Source organism: Bidens hawaiensis, unplaced genomic scaffold, assembly GCF_021521415.1.
Source record: "Bidens hawaiensis isolate Kalapana, Puna unplaced genomic scaffold, B.hawaiensis_p1.1 tig00030524_1, whole genome shotgun sequence".
NCBI classification, from domain to species: domain Eukaryota; kingdom Viridiplantae; phylum Streptophyta; class Magnoliopsida; order Asterales; family Asteraceae; genus Bidens; species Bidens hawaiensis.
In genome coordinates, this window is record NW_027495091.1 from 187269 (window position 1) to 202325 (window position 15057).

A 15057-nucleotide genomic window follows, 5' to 3' on the forward strand; every position below is an offset into this window, starting at 1 on the left:
ATTGCATTCTAACAATAACACACACTTAAACTGTTCACAGCGTGAAACCTAAACTTAAAACTCTTTTCCTCTACAAAATTCCCTTTTTCTAGAAGAGATATCTCTTAACTTCCATCTTATTAGACTTGTAACTATATCTTTACCAACAAAGAAGAACACCAAAAACTTAAACATCAACGAAAGATTTATAATATAATGTTTGATCGTGTTTCACTTATACATTTGTTTTTATCGCTACAAGGAATCGTTGTACCTTTAATCAATCCCTTTGACATGACCAAAAGGAGAACAAAGCTTTAAAAGAATTAACCTTGAATTAACATGAAGTACAATTAGCATTAACTTTAAGTTACAAATTTTGGTGTAACAAAGGTATATGTCTCATTCCCTTAATTTTGTGGGAGAGATCTATTGAACAAATATCTCTCTCATCCTTCTCAAGGTGACATCAAAAGCTTGAAAACTTATATGATAGTTTTAGGTTTAAGTTTTACAAACCTTTAGTTTATCAAATTAGTTATGTTAGATGTTGGAAACATGCATCTAACTTTTTCTTGGTATTTTGTGTATAGATCTATTTGTTACTAAAAGATTACTAAAGTTACCATTGGCACCATGAATTTGATAAGTAAAATGGATTTTTTAAAAGTATAAATGACTTTTGATAATGAACAAATCACATCCCATTGATTAAAGATACATGGAGGGAATGCATGACCCTTCACACATTGTTATTAGACCCCACATGGAGAAACAACCCTTGATTCCTTATCTTTCTTTCTCCTCTCATATTCCCACACAAAGCTTTCATTTTTTTTTAATTTTTTTATTTTTTTTGCCTTTGTTCTTTGCAAGAAGTTACCATCTCTCTCTCTCTCTCTCTCTTCTTTTATCTCTCTCTCTCTCTCTCCAAATTCCATCTTTATTCTCTCTAGACCTCACCCCTTAAAAGAAGATAATCCCCCTCTTGATCCTCCTTGTATTCACAAACTACACCTCTCTCAACTTGAGTGTTTCAAACCCTAGAGAAAGAAAGAGAAAAATATAAAACTAGGGCATAACACCCTTTCTTATCTTGTTCATCTTTGTTCCAGCATATACACAAACTATTCAATTCCCTCTTTAACATTAGGGTGTTTTGCATATGCTAGTAGTACTATTTGCATGTTCTTGATCCACACATAAAGATTCATTGTTTATACACATATTAACTAATTAACATGATGGCATCAGCTTCGGAACTAACTCTCGAATGCAAACCACACATCCTCTTGAAAACAATCGGTGGACAAGTTGGTACAAACGACCATGATCAATCCCGAAAGCTTGAAGAGTTCTTGTCTCGTCTTGAAGAAGAAAGACTCAAGATTGATGCTTTCAAACGTGAACTTCCACTTTGCATGCAACTTCTCACCAATGGTACCATCTTTATCTTCATCTCATACTAAATATCGCACAATATATATTTGTACTTCTTTTTAACCTAAGTTCGTTTATTAAATGAGCTCCAATTTAGTCTCGAGATCAAAACTCAATTCGAGCTTTTAACAAGCATATCACGAATTGATTATGATTGGCTCAACTGGCATGCAACCCTATTCATAATCCATCAATTTTAAGTTATCTTGAAGAATAGTAACCTAATATTGAGCTAATAACCTCACCGGCCAATGGTATCATCTTTATATTCATTTAATTGTTATAAATAATTGCCTTGATATCTAGCATGCATATCAAGCATACATATAGTTTTTGTATGTGTTTCCACTTTTAGCTTCGAGGTTAAGCTCGTTTAATCTCGTCTAGATTTGAGTTTTTCATCGGCTGGTCTCGAATATCTTATGAATCTAGTTGGAACATGTTTATAGTCCAATTTCAGATTATCTTAACAATTTGTAACCTGAAAAAATAGTTATGCTAATTATATATAGCAAGTGATTTTTCAATTGATCCTTGTCTTTAGCTTTATTATTTGTATTAACTTTCCTTCATATGTAGTTTCTTTTCTTCATATTTTAAGATCATTCAAAAGTAACACATGATTCAAGATACACGCTTAATCCACTTTCAAATTCAAAACATTCTATACATTTTTTTTATTTTATTACATTAGAAAGTATAACATTTTAATTAGTTTCATTTCTTCATTTAATTCAATTTTTAACCTCTCTTTAAGCCATGGAGACATCAAGGCAACAATTACAAACATACCGCACGAATCAAAATTCTCCGGTTCTCGAAGAATTCATACCTATGAAGAATTCCAAGGGTGAAGGACCCGAAATGGATCCAAACTCAAGCATTGACAACAAGGCAAATTGGATGACCACCGCGCAATTGTGGAGCCAAGCCACCGCCACCACCAACACCGTTGCCACCGATCACATGAAAACAACACCAAATGAAACTGATATTAATTTCAACACTAAACAAAGAAACTGTGGAGCTTTTATCCCATTTTCTAAAGACAAAAACTCATCAAACTCGGCGTTAATGTTGCCGGAATTAGCACTTTCATCCGGTGAGAAAGATGTTGATCATGAAGAAAACAAGAGTTTTCTCAAAGGTGATACTGGTGAAGTTACTGATAATATTCGAACCACCACGAATACCACCGTCGCTTCTGGAACCCCCACGAGCTCTCAAACACCTAGGAAGACGAGGCGGTGCTGGTCGCCGGACCTCCACAGGAGATTTGTCAATGCTCTTCAGATGTTAGGTGGTTCTCAAGGTAAGTTTCACTAAGTTTTATGATATTTGATCATTTATATTATAATTATAAATTATTTGTCATGACAAAAAAAAATCATTGTTTGATGATTTTGGAAACATGATTTTTCAGTTGCAACTCCTAAACAAATCAGAGAGCTTATGAAAGTTGATGGTTTGACCAATGATGAAGTCAAAAGCCATTTACAGGTTTCTTTCTCTCTCCCCTTGTTGCAAAACACATGCATAAGTAAAATAGAAAAAATTAAAAGAAATAAAAATAGAGAAGTGTAATTAAGCTTGTTGTATTAGTAGCACTTTCAAATTAAGCTAAGTATTTTTAGTTTTTTTAATTTTCATATACTTCTAATCATTTCATTACCCTAACAAGCGTTACCCTGACAAGCGAACTCCGTAGAGTTTATAAAAAAAAATTATGCCTATCAAACGCCAAATAATTGAGTTAAAATTATGCCTATCAAACGCCAAATAATTGAGTTACATGAGTAGCAAAATCATTAGAACTATAAGACACTATTTTAAAAAACAAAAATGTCTAAAAATATTTAGGTCAATAATCCTAAATCAATTGCTAATTTAGAAAAGTAAGTAATGTTTGTACCTTCTTATCCTACATGCATAAAGTGTTTGTATGTTCATAATATTCTCATGTTGTTGTACAAAACAGATAATGATACTATGTTCATGTTGCAAGTACAAAGTACAAATAAAACAGAACTACATAAGCTTCTTTTCTTTTTCCTTTTTTTTGTGAGTTTTAACGGAATTGTTGTTTTTTTTAATACAATTTTCTAAACTAATTTATATTTTTATTTATCATTTTACAGAAATATAGACTACATACAAGAAGACCAAGTCCAACCCCACAAAACGCCGGCAACACCGCGCCACAGCTGGTGGTTCTTGGCGGCATATGGGTCCCACCAGAATACGCCTCACCAGCCGGAGCACAAACCCTTTACACCAATGCCACCCACACCAACCCACATTATTGTACACCACAAGAATTCTACTCTAGCCAAGTCCTTCCACCCCCACCACCGCAACCGCTACACCACCACCAACTCCGCCACCATAATAATATTAATCACATGTACATGCAATCTTCCCAACCCACACAAAGTTTGCAAGAGTCCAGTGGCCGGGGTGGGACCACCCCGGCCACCGGAGGCAACCCGTCCGAGAGTATTGAGGATGAGAAGTCAGATAGTGGTGGCAGCTGGAAGGCGGAGAGTGGTGGTGAAACAAAGGCATTGGTGTTAAGGGAAGAATGTGAAGAAAGTAATAGGAGTGATATTGCCCTAACATTCTAGAGTTTTATTAATTAAATATTAATTATTTAGTATAATTAACTAGTTTTATTAATTAAGTTCATGTTGGTATAAGTTATAAATCAGTTATTGAGATTTTAGTATTTTACATATAGAGTGAGGTAAAAAGAGTATAATGAGAAATGAGAAGTAACAGTTTGTTTTTGTTTTTATCAATGGTTGTATTTTTATTTTTGTTTAGGATTTTTCTAATGATTAAAGTATAAATATTGGACCATATTTGGCTTTCTTGGCTTTTGATTGGATTTAAAGACCTTTTAATTGTTGACATATTTGCACTTTTTTTTATATATTGCTAATGCATATTTATTTAATTAAGATGATTACCGTATTTACTTTTTCTTTATTGTATTTACAATATAGTATAATATTACTACATGGTATTTTATTTTAGAATTTTGTAAAGTATTTGAAAGAACTAAAGGTGAAGATTAGGTTGTCTTTTAATTTTTTACTGTTTTGAACACTCTTTTTTTGTCAAAAGTATATTTTCTTGTGAAATGTAAGATTCCAAACATTGATAAAAAAAAGTTTAAAGTAGAAGAAACATGTAACACACGACTTAAAATATTATTAATGGTTTGAATGAATTTAAGTGTAAAAAACTTGTATAGTAAGATTCAATTCTCTTAAGTTTACTCCTTCGTCTTCGGCGGTAGCTTTTCTTATAAGAACGCCTCTAAAGGTAATATAAAGATCAAATTTACAACTTCTCATAAAACAAGATTGTGATCATATGTTATCTCGCTTAATTTTAATAGTGATCACCTATTTCATTTAAATGATCTAATAATCACCATTCCGTATTTTCACTAGTAATGATTGTGATCGATCGCCTCTTACAAATCTCATACTGTTGGTAGGATCGTGACTTGTAAATTACAATTTAACGTATTTTAAAGAATATTACATAAATAACTTTAAGTACATTTTTAAGTTTTTTTCCTTGCTAATCACATGTCTCTTATAAATGAAAGTGTTTAAACACTTTGTAGACAATTTAAATATGAATTAGAAATCTAGAAGTATAAGTATTAAAGTGCGAAATTTAGATCAAGTTAGAGAATTTTTTTTTTGTTTAAACAATGTGAAAACAAGTACCATTGATTAATTTCATTTTCCTTCTTTTTTCCTTGTATTTAAAAATCAGTTACTTGTGTTATTATTCCATTATAAATTACTTGATAGATAAATGAGAGGTTAGATTGTTCTCCCACTTTGTATATCTTAATTTTGCCTTACATACATAATAATGTTGCATTGGATAACATATACATAACAGCATTCACAATAGCTTGTTCGTAACCATCCCCGTCTCTAAATTTTAAGAAAAACATGAAGAAAAAAATGCGTTATTTAACTTCTACATCAGATCTTCATTCTCATCTCAATAACCCAAACTTTTAGAGGAACCTATCAAATACTCCCCTGTATTTGGCATATCTACTTTTTTATATTAATATATAAGTATTTGTGAGTGAAAAAAAAGAAAAAAAATAATAAAAAATGAATAAAAGAAATTTCATTTTATTAAATTAAGGTTAGATATGATAAATGAGATGCAAAAGGTTTTTGAATTAAGAGATAAATTTAGAAAAATAGTGTTCTCTTTACCGTTTTTTAGTTAAATTTTAAAGACAAATGGTTAACCTATTGTGAATGTTCTGATACAGATATTATGTTATTGTATCGAATAACATAATATTTCGTATTGTGTTGTACAACATAATCCTATGAGGCAGATAAGACAAAATTACAACATAGGACATTATGTTTCAAACATGATTACTTTCACTTAAGATTATTTTATCACCTAGTCATAGCATATATAGAAAGCAACAGCCATAGGTCCACATGCAACCTTATATGATTTGGACACAAACATTAAACAAGTGCCAAAAACTTTGTTACTTTCATCACTTTCTCTTCTTGAACATAGGATTTCTCTTGTTAGAACATTAGACTTAATGTAGTGGGGTGCCCATGTCACCTCACCCATTCACGCCCCCCAACACCCCTACGCGATCGCCAACAGGAGGTGTCAAGGGCACTCCGCCAAGCCCTTAACGGGTGTGAATGTTGAAGGTGAAATGGGGTCCACTTCTGTAACAAATCACCAACTTTCTTTACATTTTTTTTCGTCTTTTTATTAATTGTTTAGTTTAGCTGCTTAACTAAACAACTAATAACCATTATTAAATGGTGAGCTAGTTAAAGCTTTACTACCTATATGAAAGTAACTTAGCACATTAACAAACACTTTTTAGTTCACTACACTAAGTCTTACAATTATATAATCCACCAACTTTGCATCCACAACACACAACCAAACCCCCAAACACACCCGCAAGTGAAGAATGTCATGTTTCACGAGTTAACCGAGGAAATCTAACGTGAAACCAAAAAAAGTTTATTCACGGCACAACACAACATAAACACATAAACCTGATAATGTCGTCAATCACAAGAACCTAAACAAAATTCACGTATTCACAGGTTGACAAGGACACAACTTGCCTGACACAAAAATTCTAACTTTCATACATATTTATTATAACAATATGAACTTACACCCACAAACACGTCTATAAAGCTCTTTTAATGATCAAATTTCAAAATAAAATGCCGTTTAAACTTGCAAATTAACATAGCAACTCGTGAACCTGCTAGCGTGACCAAAAACCGAACCATTTAGCTAGTGTGTTCATGAGTGTGACTCGAAATAACCCAGCCCGTTTAGGTTAAACTCAAGCAAACAAATTTGATGTAAGCTTCGCGACTTGTTTTCACGTCGTGTAAAAGCAAAATAAGACAAATAACAAACGAAAGAAAAAGGACACCGGTTTGTTACTAGATCGACTTAAAAACAAGATAATGTAACAAAGGATAACTAATTTTAGCAACTATTTGTTAACAGATATCTACAGCAAAACAAAACATGAGTACACTTTCATGGTGTTTAAAAATGACGAAATTAATAACCCTAGTCAGATAGGTCAGTTAGCCATGAGGTCATCTGCGTCAAGTTCGTTGTGATTTTCTAGTTCTTTCAGTGTTGACCCTACAATAGACTGCAAGTAGAATGAGCAAAAAATGTAAACAGATATTATAATAGAAATTAAAAATAATAAAATTACATGCTATTTATAACAAAAACTATATCATTTAAAAAATAAATACTTGTTAGGGGAGACTAACCTGGAGTTCCTCTTCACAGATTCTAAGTTTCTCACCGTAATCTTTCACGTTAAGAAAACATTTATAAAGCTGCACAAATAATTAATGCATATCATGAATAAAAGCAAAAGTTCACAAAGCTGAAGATATAAATATAAACAAAATAAATAAAAATAATGATAATAATAATTATGGCAAAAGCACCTTATTTAACTGTTTCTTCCTATTTGAAGTAAGTTTCCTGGCAGCAGCTAGTGCATCCTCCAGTTTCTGCAACCACCAAAAATATAAGGTTAGAATCGTAATTTTGTAATCTTGAAACCCTTTCTGACTAAATTTTTGTACGGTTTTGATATAGCGTGTTGAAGTGATTAAAAAGGTATGTTACTATTAAAAAAAATAGATATTTGCATAAGGTGTTTAGTAAGTTGTATGCAACAAACATTTTAACGCATTTTTGAAACTTTCAGCCCATTTCGTTTTTAGCTAAATTTTCAAATCTTACTTATATGACTCTATGATTAGTAAATGGGTCAATTTAAAAAAAACTACTTTTCTAAACCTGAGATTTGTCTTGCAGCTTAGATACATGATCACCCCTCTCTTCTGCAAGCTCTTCCATACGAGTAACCTGGGAAATGCAAGTTTATGGTTAGTATCCGCAAAAAACTAACATTGAATTATTATAGTTCATGTGACACGCACCCATGTATATTTCAAATTTCAGATTAGTTTGAATGTAACCGACTTTGGTATATACAAATATAACTATTGTAACTTATGGCTGCTAAACGGGTCGTGTTCGCGGGTTAGCAAGTCAAGCCCATAAATCGTGTCATGCGCATGAACCTCCGAACAGACGTGTATTTGCAGGTTGACACAAACTCAACCCATTTAATACGAACTTTTTTTTTGCATATTTATGCTTTAATATTTTATTTTTAAAATTTTAAATTTTGGCATAAAAATACCCAAACAGGTTTTAGTTATTACATAAAATACATTTTAAGAAATTAAAAGAACAATTAATTTGACAAACAGGTCAACGTGCGAACCCGACAGGTTGACACGAGCATGGCCCGTTTAGTTAAAAGTGTTCACGGTTCAACCCAAAACCGATTAGGCTAAACCCAAACCCACAAAATCCGTTTTAGGTTCGTGGCGTGCTCTTGTGCTGTCAGAAATTCACACCCCTACCGTAACTATCTATAAAGTACCTCTTGGGTTTATACAAAAAACAATCAGGCATCATATTGATAACTATAGAAAATTAACCCAAGTTTTTTTTAATTAATTATTTTTAAAAATTAAAAATTCGTTGTGTTTCAACATATATTATTGCTTAAAAACCAGTCAAATGGGCCAAGTTTTTTTTAATGCTTGAAACCACCTAAATCACTTTATTAAAAAAAATACCATTATTCAAATGATATAGTTTTTATAGTCTTATTTAATACATTAATTTACAACGTGAATAAAATGAAAAGTGTTAACTGGCCCACCTGACCCAGACTGTTTGGGCCCATATTAAAGATTATGTGTTTTGATCCGTTGACCCAACCTGCCCGCTTGACCCCATTACAAGCAACATATTACATATTAACAAAGACAAGAAGAGTGTTGGCATATGCAAAGATTCAAACCTCCTTTTGGAGTTCTTCTACTTTTTGGCGTGAGATGTCGAGCTGTTTTGAAACCTATTACATTCAAAGGGTACTCAAATAAGATGGTATTCAATAATAATATAATATTCATGGTGACTTTTTTCATAAATAACTTGAATTTGCTCACAATAATAATCTAATGTTTGAAATAAATGATTTAGGACACTTTATACATCAATAACAAACACACTATGTGTGAATATAGGCCTGTTCCTTTTAAGCTATTTTTCGTTTGACCCATTATAGAGAAAACATAACCCAAAACGACTCATTCATAAGTACATATAAGCAAATCTCTACCTGATCATGATCTCCATGACTTGAACCTGATGGATACTCTCTGCTATGGCGCTCACTTAAATCTGAACTGCATAAAAGCATAAGAAAGAACAATTAGATAAAGTTTGACTTACTTGGCCGTAAAGTAAAAAAAAGATCCTCATTAAAGATGTTTTTGATTGTACTGAGGATCAGTTTTTCGTTATGCATATGACCAATGTTTCTCAGCATTAAACTGCAATGACTAGTTTTTCTATGTCTAGTGTTCATTCTGTTACACTCATGCTTATAGGTATAATAAAATGTAGACATCACACCTAAATTTATTATTTTTAAAGAGTTAATTACACAAATAATCACAGTGGTTTAGCCCACGTAACACTTTTGAGGACTAACTTTTAAAAGTTGCAAATTTTGGGTTCGTGGTTTTAAATTTACTGTTAAACTTTTTTTAAATGACCAAAAAAGTTAACGGAAGGAAAGTTAATCATAAACCCCAAACTTGTTACAAATTTAAAACCACGAAACTCAAACTTGCAACTTTTAAAAGTTAGTACCTAAAGGTGATACTAAAGACAAACCACAGGGACCATTTGTGTAATTAACTCTTTCAAAAATGTCAAACTTGCTTGATACATAAAATAAAACAACAATAAAGATTACAATCATAATAAATATAACACATTACTAGATGATGCCTATAACATGTCTGGTTATCCATAGAGTTAAATGCAAAACTTATTCAAAAGAAATTAAAGTGACTCTTACATGTGTGTAACTGTATCGGCTATTAAGAAGTGGAAATATCAATGCAATATAGCCCTGCTTGCGGTGCGCAAATATGATGTATATATGTGTGAACCCTCGGGTGGGCAAAAGTGAAATTGCACTAATTTTGACGTTATTTTACTAATCTCGTGAAAATAACGTTAAAAGTGACGGACGGTTAATCAGGCATCATGTAGTGGCGTTGATAGCTGAAAGATAAGGGTACATGCACCGATCAGCCGGTGTCCCGATGATTGAGTGCTATGTGCCTTATGTCCAAGGCTTGATGCAAAACTACTATCGAGCCGGGGGGTCTCACCGGAAGCAGCCTCTCTATCCCTATGGGGTAGAGGTAAGGCTGCCTACATCTTACCCTCCTCAGACCCTACCATAGCTTTGTTATTGGTGGGATATACTGAGTACGATGATGATGATGATGATGATGATGATGATGATGATGATGATGATGATGATGATGAAATATCAATGTAATAAAACTTAAGCGGTTAAATGAAATAGAAAACAAAAAAAAAAGTGAAAAAAACAATACTTCGATTATAAAATAACAGCACAAAATTAAAATATTATAATTATAAATTAACGAAATACCCCCACGTTTGAAGCTTTTGTCACTTCATAAGTTGTAAAATGACCAAAAAGCCCATGAATCTACTAAAAAGTATGAACTATTGATGGATTACAAAAAACCAAAGGAATAGATTAAGTGGCAATTTTGTCATTTTATAAACTCTAATGTGACAAAAGCTTTTAACTTAAGGCAATTTGTCATTTAACAACAGCAAAAAGCTTGTCGAAAATGACATAAACAAAACCAAATTAATATTCGCATGCCTCTATATTCACTTCTTAAGTTGTAAATGACAAAAAAGCCGACGAATATACTAAAAGGTATACAACTATAAACTATAGACGGATTGTCGAAACGCAAGTGAGTAGATACAATGGCATTTTCGTCATTTTATAAAGTCTAATGTGAGAACTGTGAAAAGATTTAAACTTAGACGATTTGTCATTTCCAACAGCAAAAGGCTTGTTGAAAATGGCATAAACAAAACCAAATTAATATGCGTGTGCCCTCTAAATTTGTTTTAATATTTGGTAGTCTTAGTAAAAACTTTTTCATAAGGATGTTGTGATCAACAAAATATAGCAAGTATGATCTTATATTAAATTACAATCTTACCCATTTGTTAATTTTGCAGGTTGGTCTTTATACTTATTCCCACTTCTTTTTCTTGATCCGTGTCTGATTGGTCACGATCTCTTTCACGTTCAAGGTCAACGTCATCCGAATCATTATCCTGATCATGTCCCCTTTCCCGGTCAACAAAACGGTCCCTAGACCGGTCAACATCACGGGCCCTAGCATATCCTCTTTCTTTACCTTGATCACGATCTCGAGACCATTCTCGGTTTTGGTCCCGAGAACGATCACGTTCACGACCGTAGTTTCTATCTCTACCTCTATCAAACTCCACATCTCTATTATTATTATTGATGTTGTGACGGAAATTGTCACGGCCAAAGTTTGACCTCCCACTTCTGGTTTTGACTTCATTGACTTTTACAATCCGTCCATCAATGGTCTAGTAGAGATCCATTAAATCAAACAATTAGATAAATTACAGCTAAATAGCTAAAACTAAAAACAGAAGTGTTATACGTAGAGGTGGAAAATGGGCAGGTTGGACAAAGATTTGAGAAGGCCTATAAACGTACCGGATGAACACGGACGCAGCATGTTTATGTTCGTTCGATTAAGTTTAACCAAGCAAACGATCAAGAGTAATTAAAAACGAACGCACAAAGATAGTGACAAGGTTTTCTTGTTTGTGATCGTTTATGTCCGTTCGTTAACAATATAAACGAACAGTTCACAAACGTAAACGAATGAACATAACATAGATGAATGAACATAAATGAGCTTAAATCAATAAAAAGTAATGTGAAGAACAATGTGTCGGGCCTAGAAAGTAATTAAAACTAGACTAAATTGTAATGGGGCTAAAAATTGAAATAAATATATAACGAACTTAAACAAGCGAACATAAATGAACATACACTAATGAATTTAACAAACGAAAGTTCATGAACAAAAATGCATGAACAAGAAATGTGTTCAGTTTGTAAGTTTAACTAAATGAACAAAAAGATTTGTTCATGTCCGTTAGTTTACTAAATAAGGAACATAAACGAACTTCCCACCAAACCGTTCAGTGAACGTTCTGTTCAATTATAGGCCTAAGTTTGGGTGACAGCAGGTAAATCCATAAATTTTATGTACAATCGAAATCAGTCGGGTTGGGCTGAAACAGCCAACAATTTTGTGTCCATTTTTCAAAAAGTTGTAAATAGTTGATTTACTAAATATGGTTTAAATCAGCTATTTTATACATCTATTTTGAATGAAACAATTTAAGGCATTGTAAGCACTTGAATACAACTATACAAACTTGCAACTTTTAACCTGTTTTCATAGAAATTAGTTGAGATTGTCACCTCTAGTTCATAGCATTTTAATGACCAAAAACATCAACATATAACCAACTATATCATTTATATATGAATGGGTTAATTAGGATTGTGTTTTATCTCTAATGGGCAAAAATAGATTAAAAGTAAACGGTTTAAATGGGTTGGTAGACCTTTTCATTCTAAAAAATTGATTCTTACTAAAATAATATAGTTTTGTGACAATATTTGACATCAAAGATTTTAAATTTTGAACAAGCTGCTCTGGGTTCAACACAACCCGACTTGTTTTGACCTGTATTAAAATTTTTTACTCATTTTGAACAGTTATCCGACCCACCAATTATGCCACCTCTAATGCATAGAATCGATGACCAAAAAAATTTAAAAAAACATAAGAACGTAACTAGCTGAAAATACCCTTCCATCCATATCATTGATGGCATTAACTGCAGATCGTGGATTTGTAAACGTAACAAACCCGAAACATTTTCCACCTACTCCACCATTAATTATCTGGAAATGAAATGTAAAAGCAGGCATCATTACTCATTAGATGATCTTTTATTCAGGAAACAATAATGTCAATGTAAGAAAAAACACAGTTAGCAGATAAACATTATTCAAATATGCATTAACATTACGTATAATTTTTATTTCCACTATATCTTACTGTGATTGTAGCTTGTAAGAACTCCAATACCAGAGGAAAAAGATATGAGCTACTTAACTATAGTCTATAAGTGATTTAAATACATATACATTGAAGTGAAAGAAGATCTAGTAAGCATTGCAGTAAGCCAGTAACATATTGATAATATCAGTTAAACCTTATAGCAAATGCTACAACAGTGTAGATATCAATTTTGGATTAAAAAATCAATGCGGTTAAGCTAAAAAGCTATAGATTATAAAATTTTCAGATCTACATGAATGTTCTGTCTAGAGTTGAGAATTGAGATGAGACTGAATCGCTTAAACATCATGTAATTTACCAAAGAAGATCCAGTAACCATCAAAGAAGATCAAGTAATCATCGATAAGTTACACAATGAAATCATTATCAACGATACAATCTCATCTCAATTCTCAATTCCACGCACGACATGTAATAACCTAAAAACAAACACTTACACAAACTAATATAGCAATTATGGAGGTCCATTAAGGTAAAACTGGAAACCCTTACAAACTTAAGATTTTGAGCTCAACTCCAATCCAAAAACAATTTCTTTAATCTTAGACTTAAACTAACCGAACCAAACAAGGCCTTGTTCATGTTCGTCCATTAAGCTTTTATCGGGCAAGCAAACAGTTCACGAACACCTAATCGTACAAATTTCTTGTTTGTGTCCGTTCATTAAAGAAATGAACTTGTTAGTGAACACAAAACGAACAACATAAATGAACACAAGATATGTTTTATCTGATTTGACTAACCGAGAACAGTCAGTGTAAACAGTTCGGTCCGCGTAACAAGTTTGTGTTGATGTTTTTTTTAACATTTCATATCCATATGTCAATTTAGATATAAATTAATCATCACATATATAATACACATATATACTTTTGTTTTATAGTTAATAAAACTTTTCTCAAATCCATTCGATAAGATTCGAAAAGCCATTAAAAAAAATATTACAAACCTTCAATGAACAAAACATAAACAAACATACCTTAACGAACATAAACAGACGCACACAAACACATTATCGAACGTTCACGCACACAATTGAACGAACATGGCCTCGGTTCGTGTTCGTTCAGTTCGTTTATCAAATAATAATAATTAAGTTCAATACATCATCAAATGATAACACGAATCACACACTACTAATCACTAAACAAGCAACATATAGCATACAGATTAACAAATTAACGAACACGCATACGATTCCAATTATTATTATTATTATTATTATTATAAGGTAAAACGGCGAGAAAACGGTGTACCTTAACGGCGATAACTTGGCCGTAAATATCAAAGGCGTTACGAAGAGTGTTTTCGGTAGAGTCGTAAGGTATGTTGCCGACGTAAACAGAGTTATCGTCGTCAATCGTCATTTCACCGGAACCCTAATTCATTCGCCGGAAATTATTATTATTATTATTATAAGTGATTAACGACAGTGGTGGAGCTAGAAAGTAGAAACCCCTAAAACGAATAAATGCAGTGTTTGATTGTATTGTATGTACAAGTTATTGATGCAGTACTTAATTTTTAAATGAACAACAAAGCTCGATCACAAGGTCGCAAACGTTCACGATCGAAGACAGCGGTCGTGACCCGACTCGTCATCATTTCCAGAAGAACCCCACACTTGAACCAGTGACTTTTTAAAAAAAAAAGTCATTTTAGTACCGCTAAGGTGCTAACACACTGGTTCACCGGAAATTATTAGCAATCAATCGGTGGTGATAGGAGCTAGAACCCCACCCCCCCTACACAAATTCTAACGAAGAAGTTTGTTGATGTAGCTTTTGATTTTACCGTACGTACAAGTTATTGATGTGGTTCTTAATTTTTTAAATGACCAACAAAGCTCGGTCACTCGAGTACATTTAAAGACAGCGCCCGTGACCTAGCTCGCCACCGTTTCAAAAGAAACACACAC

The 15057-nt window shown here is 32.7% G+C and overlaps 1 protein-coding gene and 1 pseudogene across 2 annotated transcripts; one reads left to right on the top strand and one right to left on the bottom strand.

The window, feature by feature from the left end:
- The first annotated feature begins 592 nt into the window (after positions 1-592).
- Positions 593-4205, top strand: LOC143580562 (myb family transcription factor EFM-like). The gene is made up of 4 exons (XM_077063551.1): positions 593-1419; positions 2177-2731; positions 2843-2919; positions 3558-4205. Exons 1-4 carry the CDS (start codon positions 1221-1223, stop codon positions 4041-4043), a joined length of 1317 nt encoding a protein of 438 aa, XP_076919666.1. The 5' UTR covers positions 593-1220; the 3' UTR covers positions 4044-4205.
- A 2703-nt stretch (positions 4206-6908) lies between these two features.
- LOC143580560 (uncharacterized) lies at positions 6909-14555 on the bottom strand (annotated as a pseudogene). Its single transcript, XR_013143680.1, has 9 exons — positions 14396-14555; positions 12863-12958; positions 11154-11556; positions 9203-9269; positions 8882-8935; positions 7801-7869; positions 7443-7508; positions 7260-7328; positions 6909-7132 (listed from the first exon to the last, which is right to left on the bottom strand). The product of XR_013143680.1 is annotated as an uncharacterized LOC143580560 (transcript).
- Positions 14556-15057: the final 502 nt, after the last annotated feature.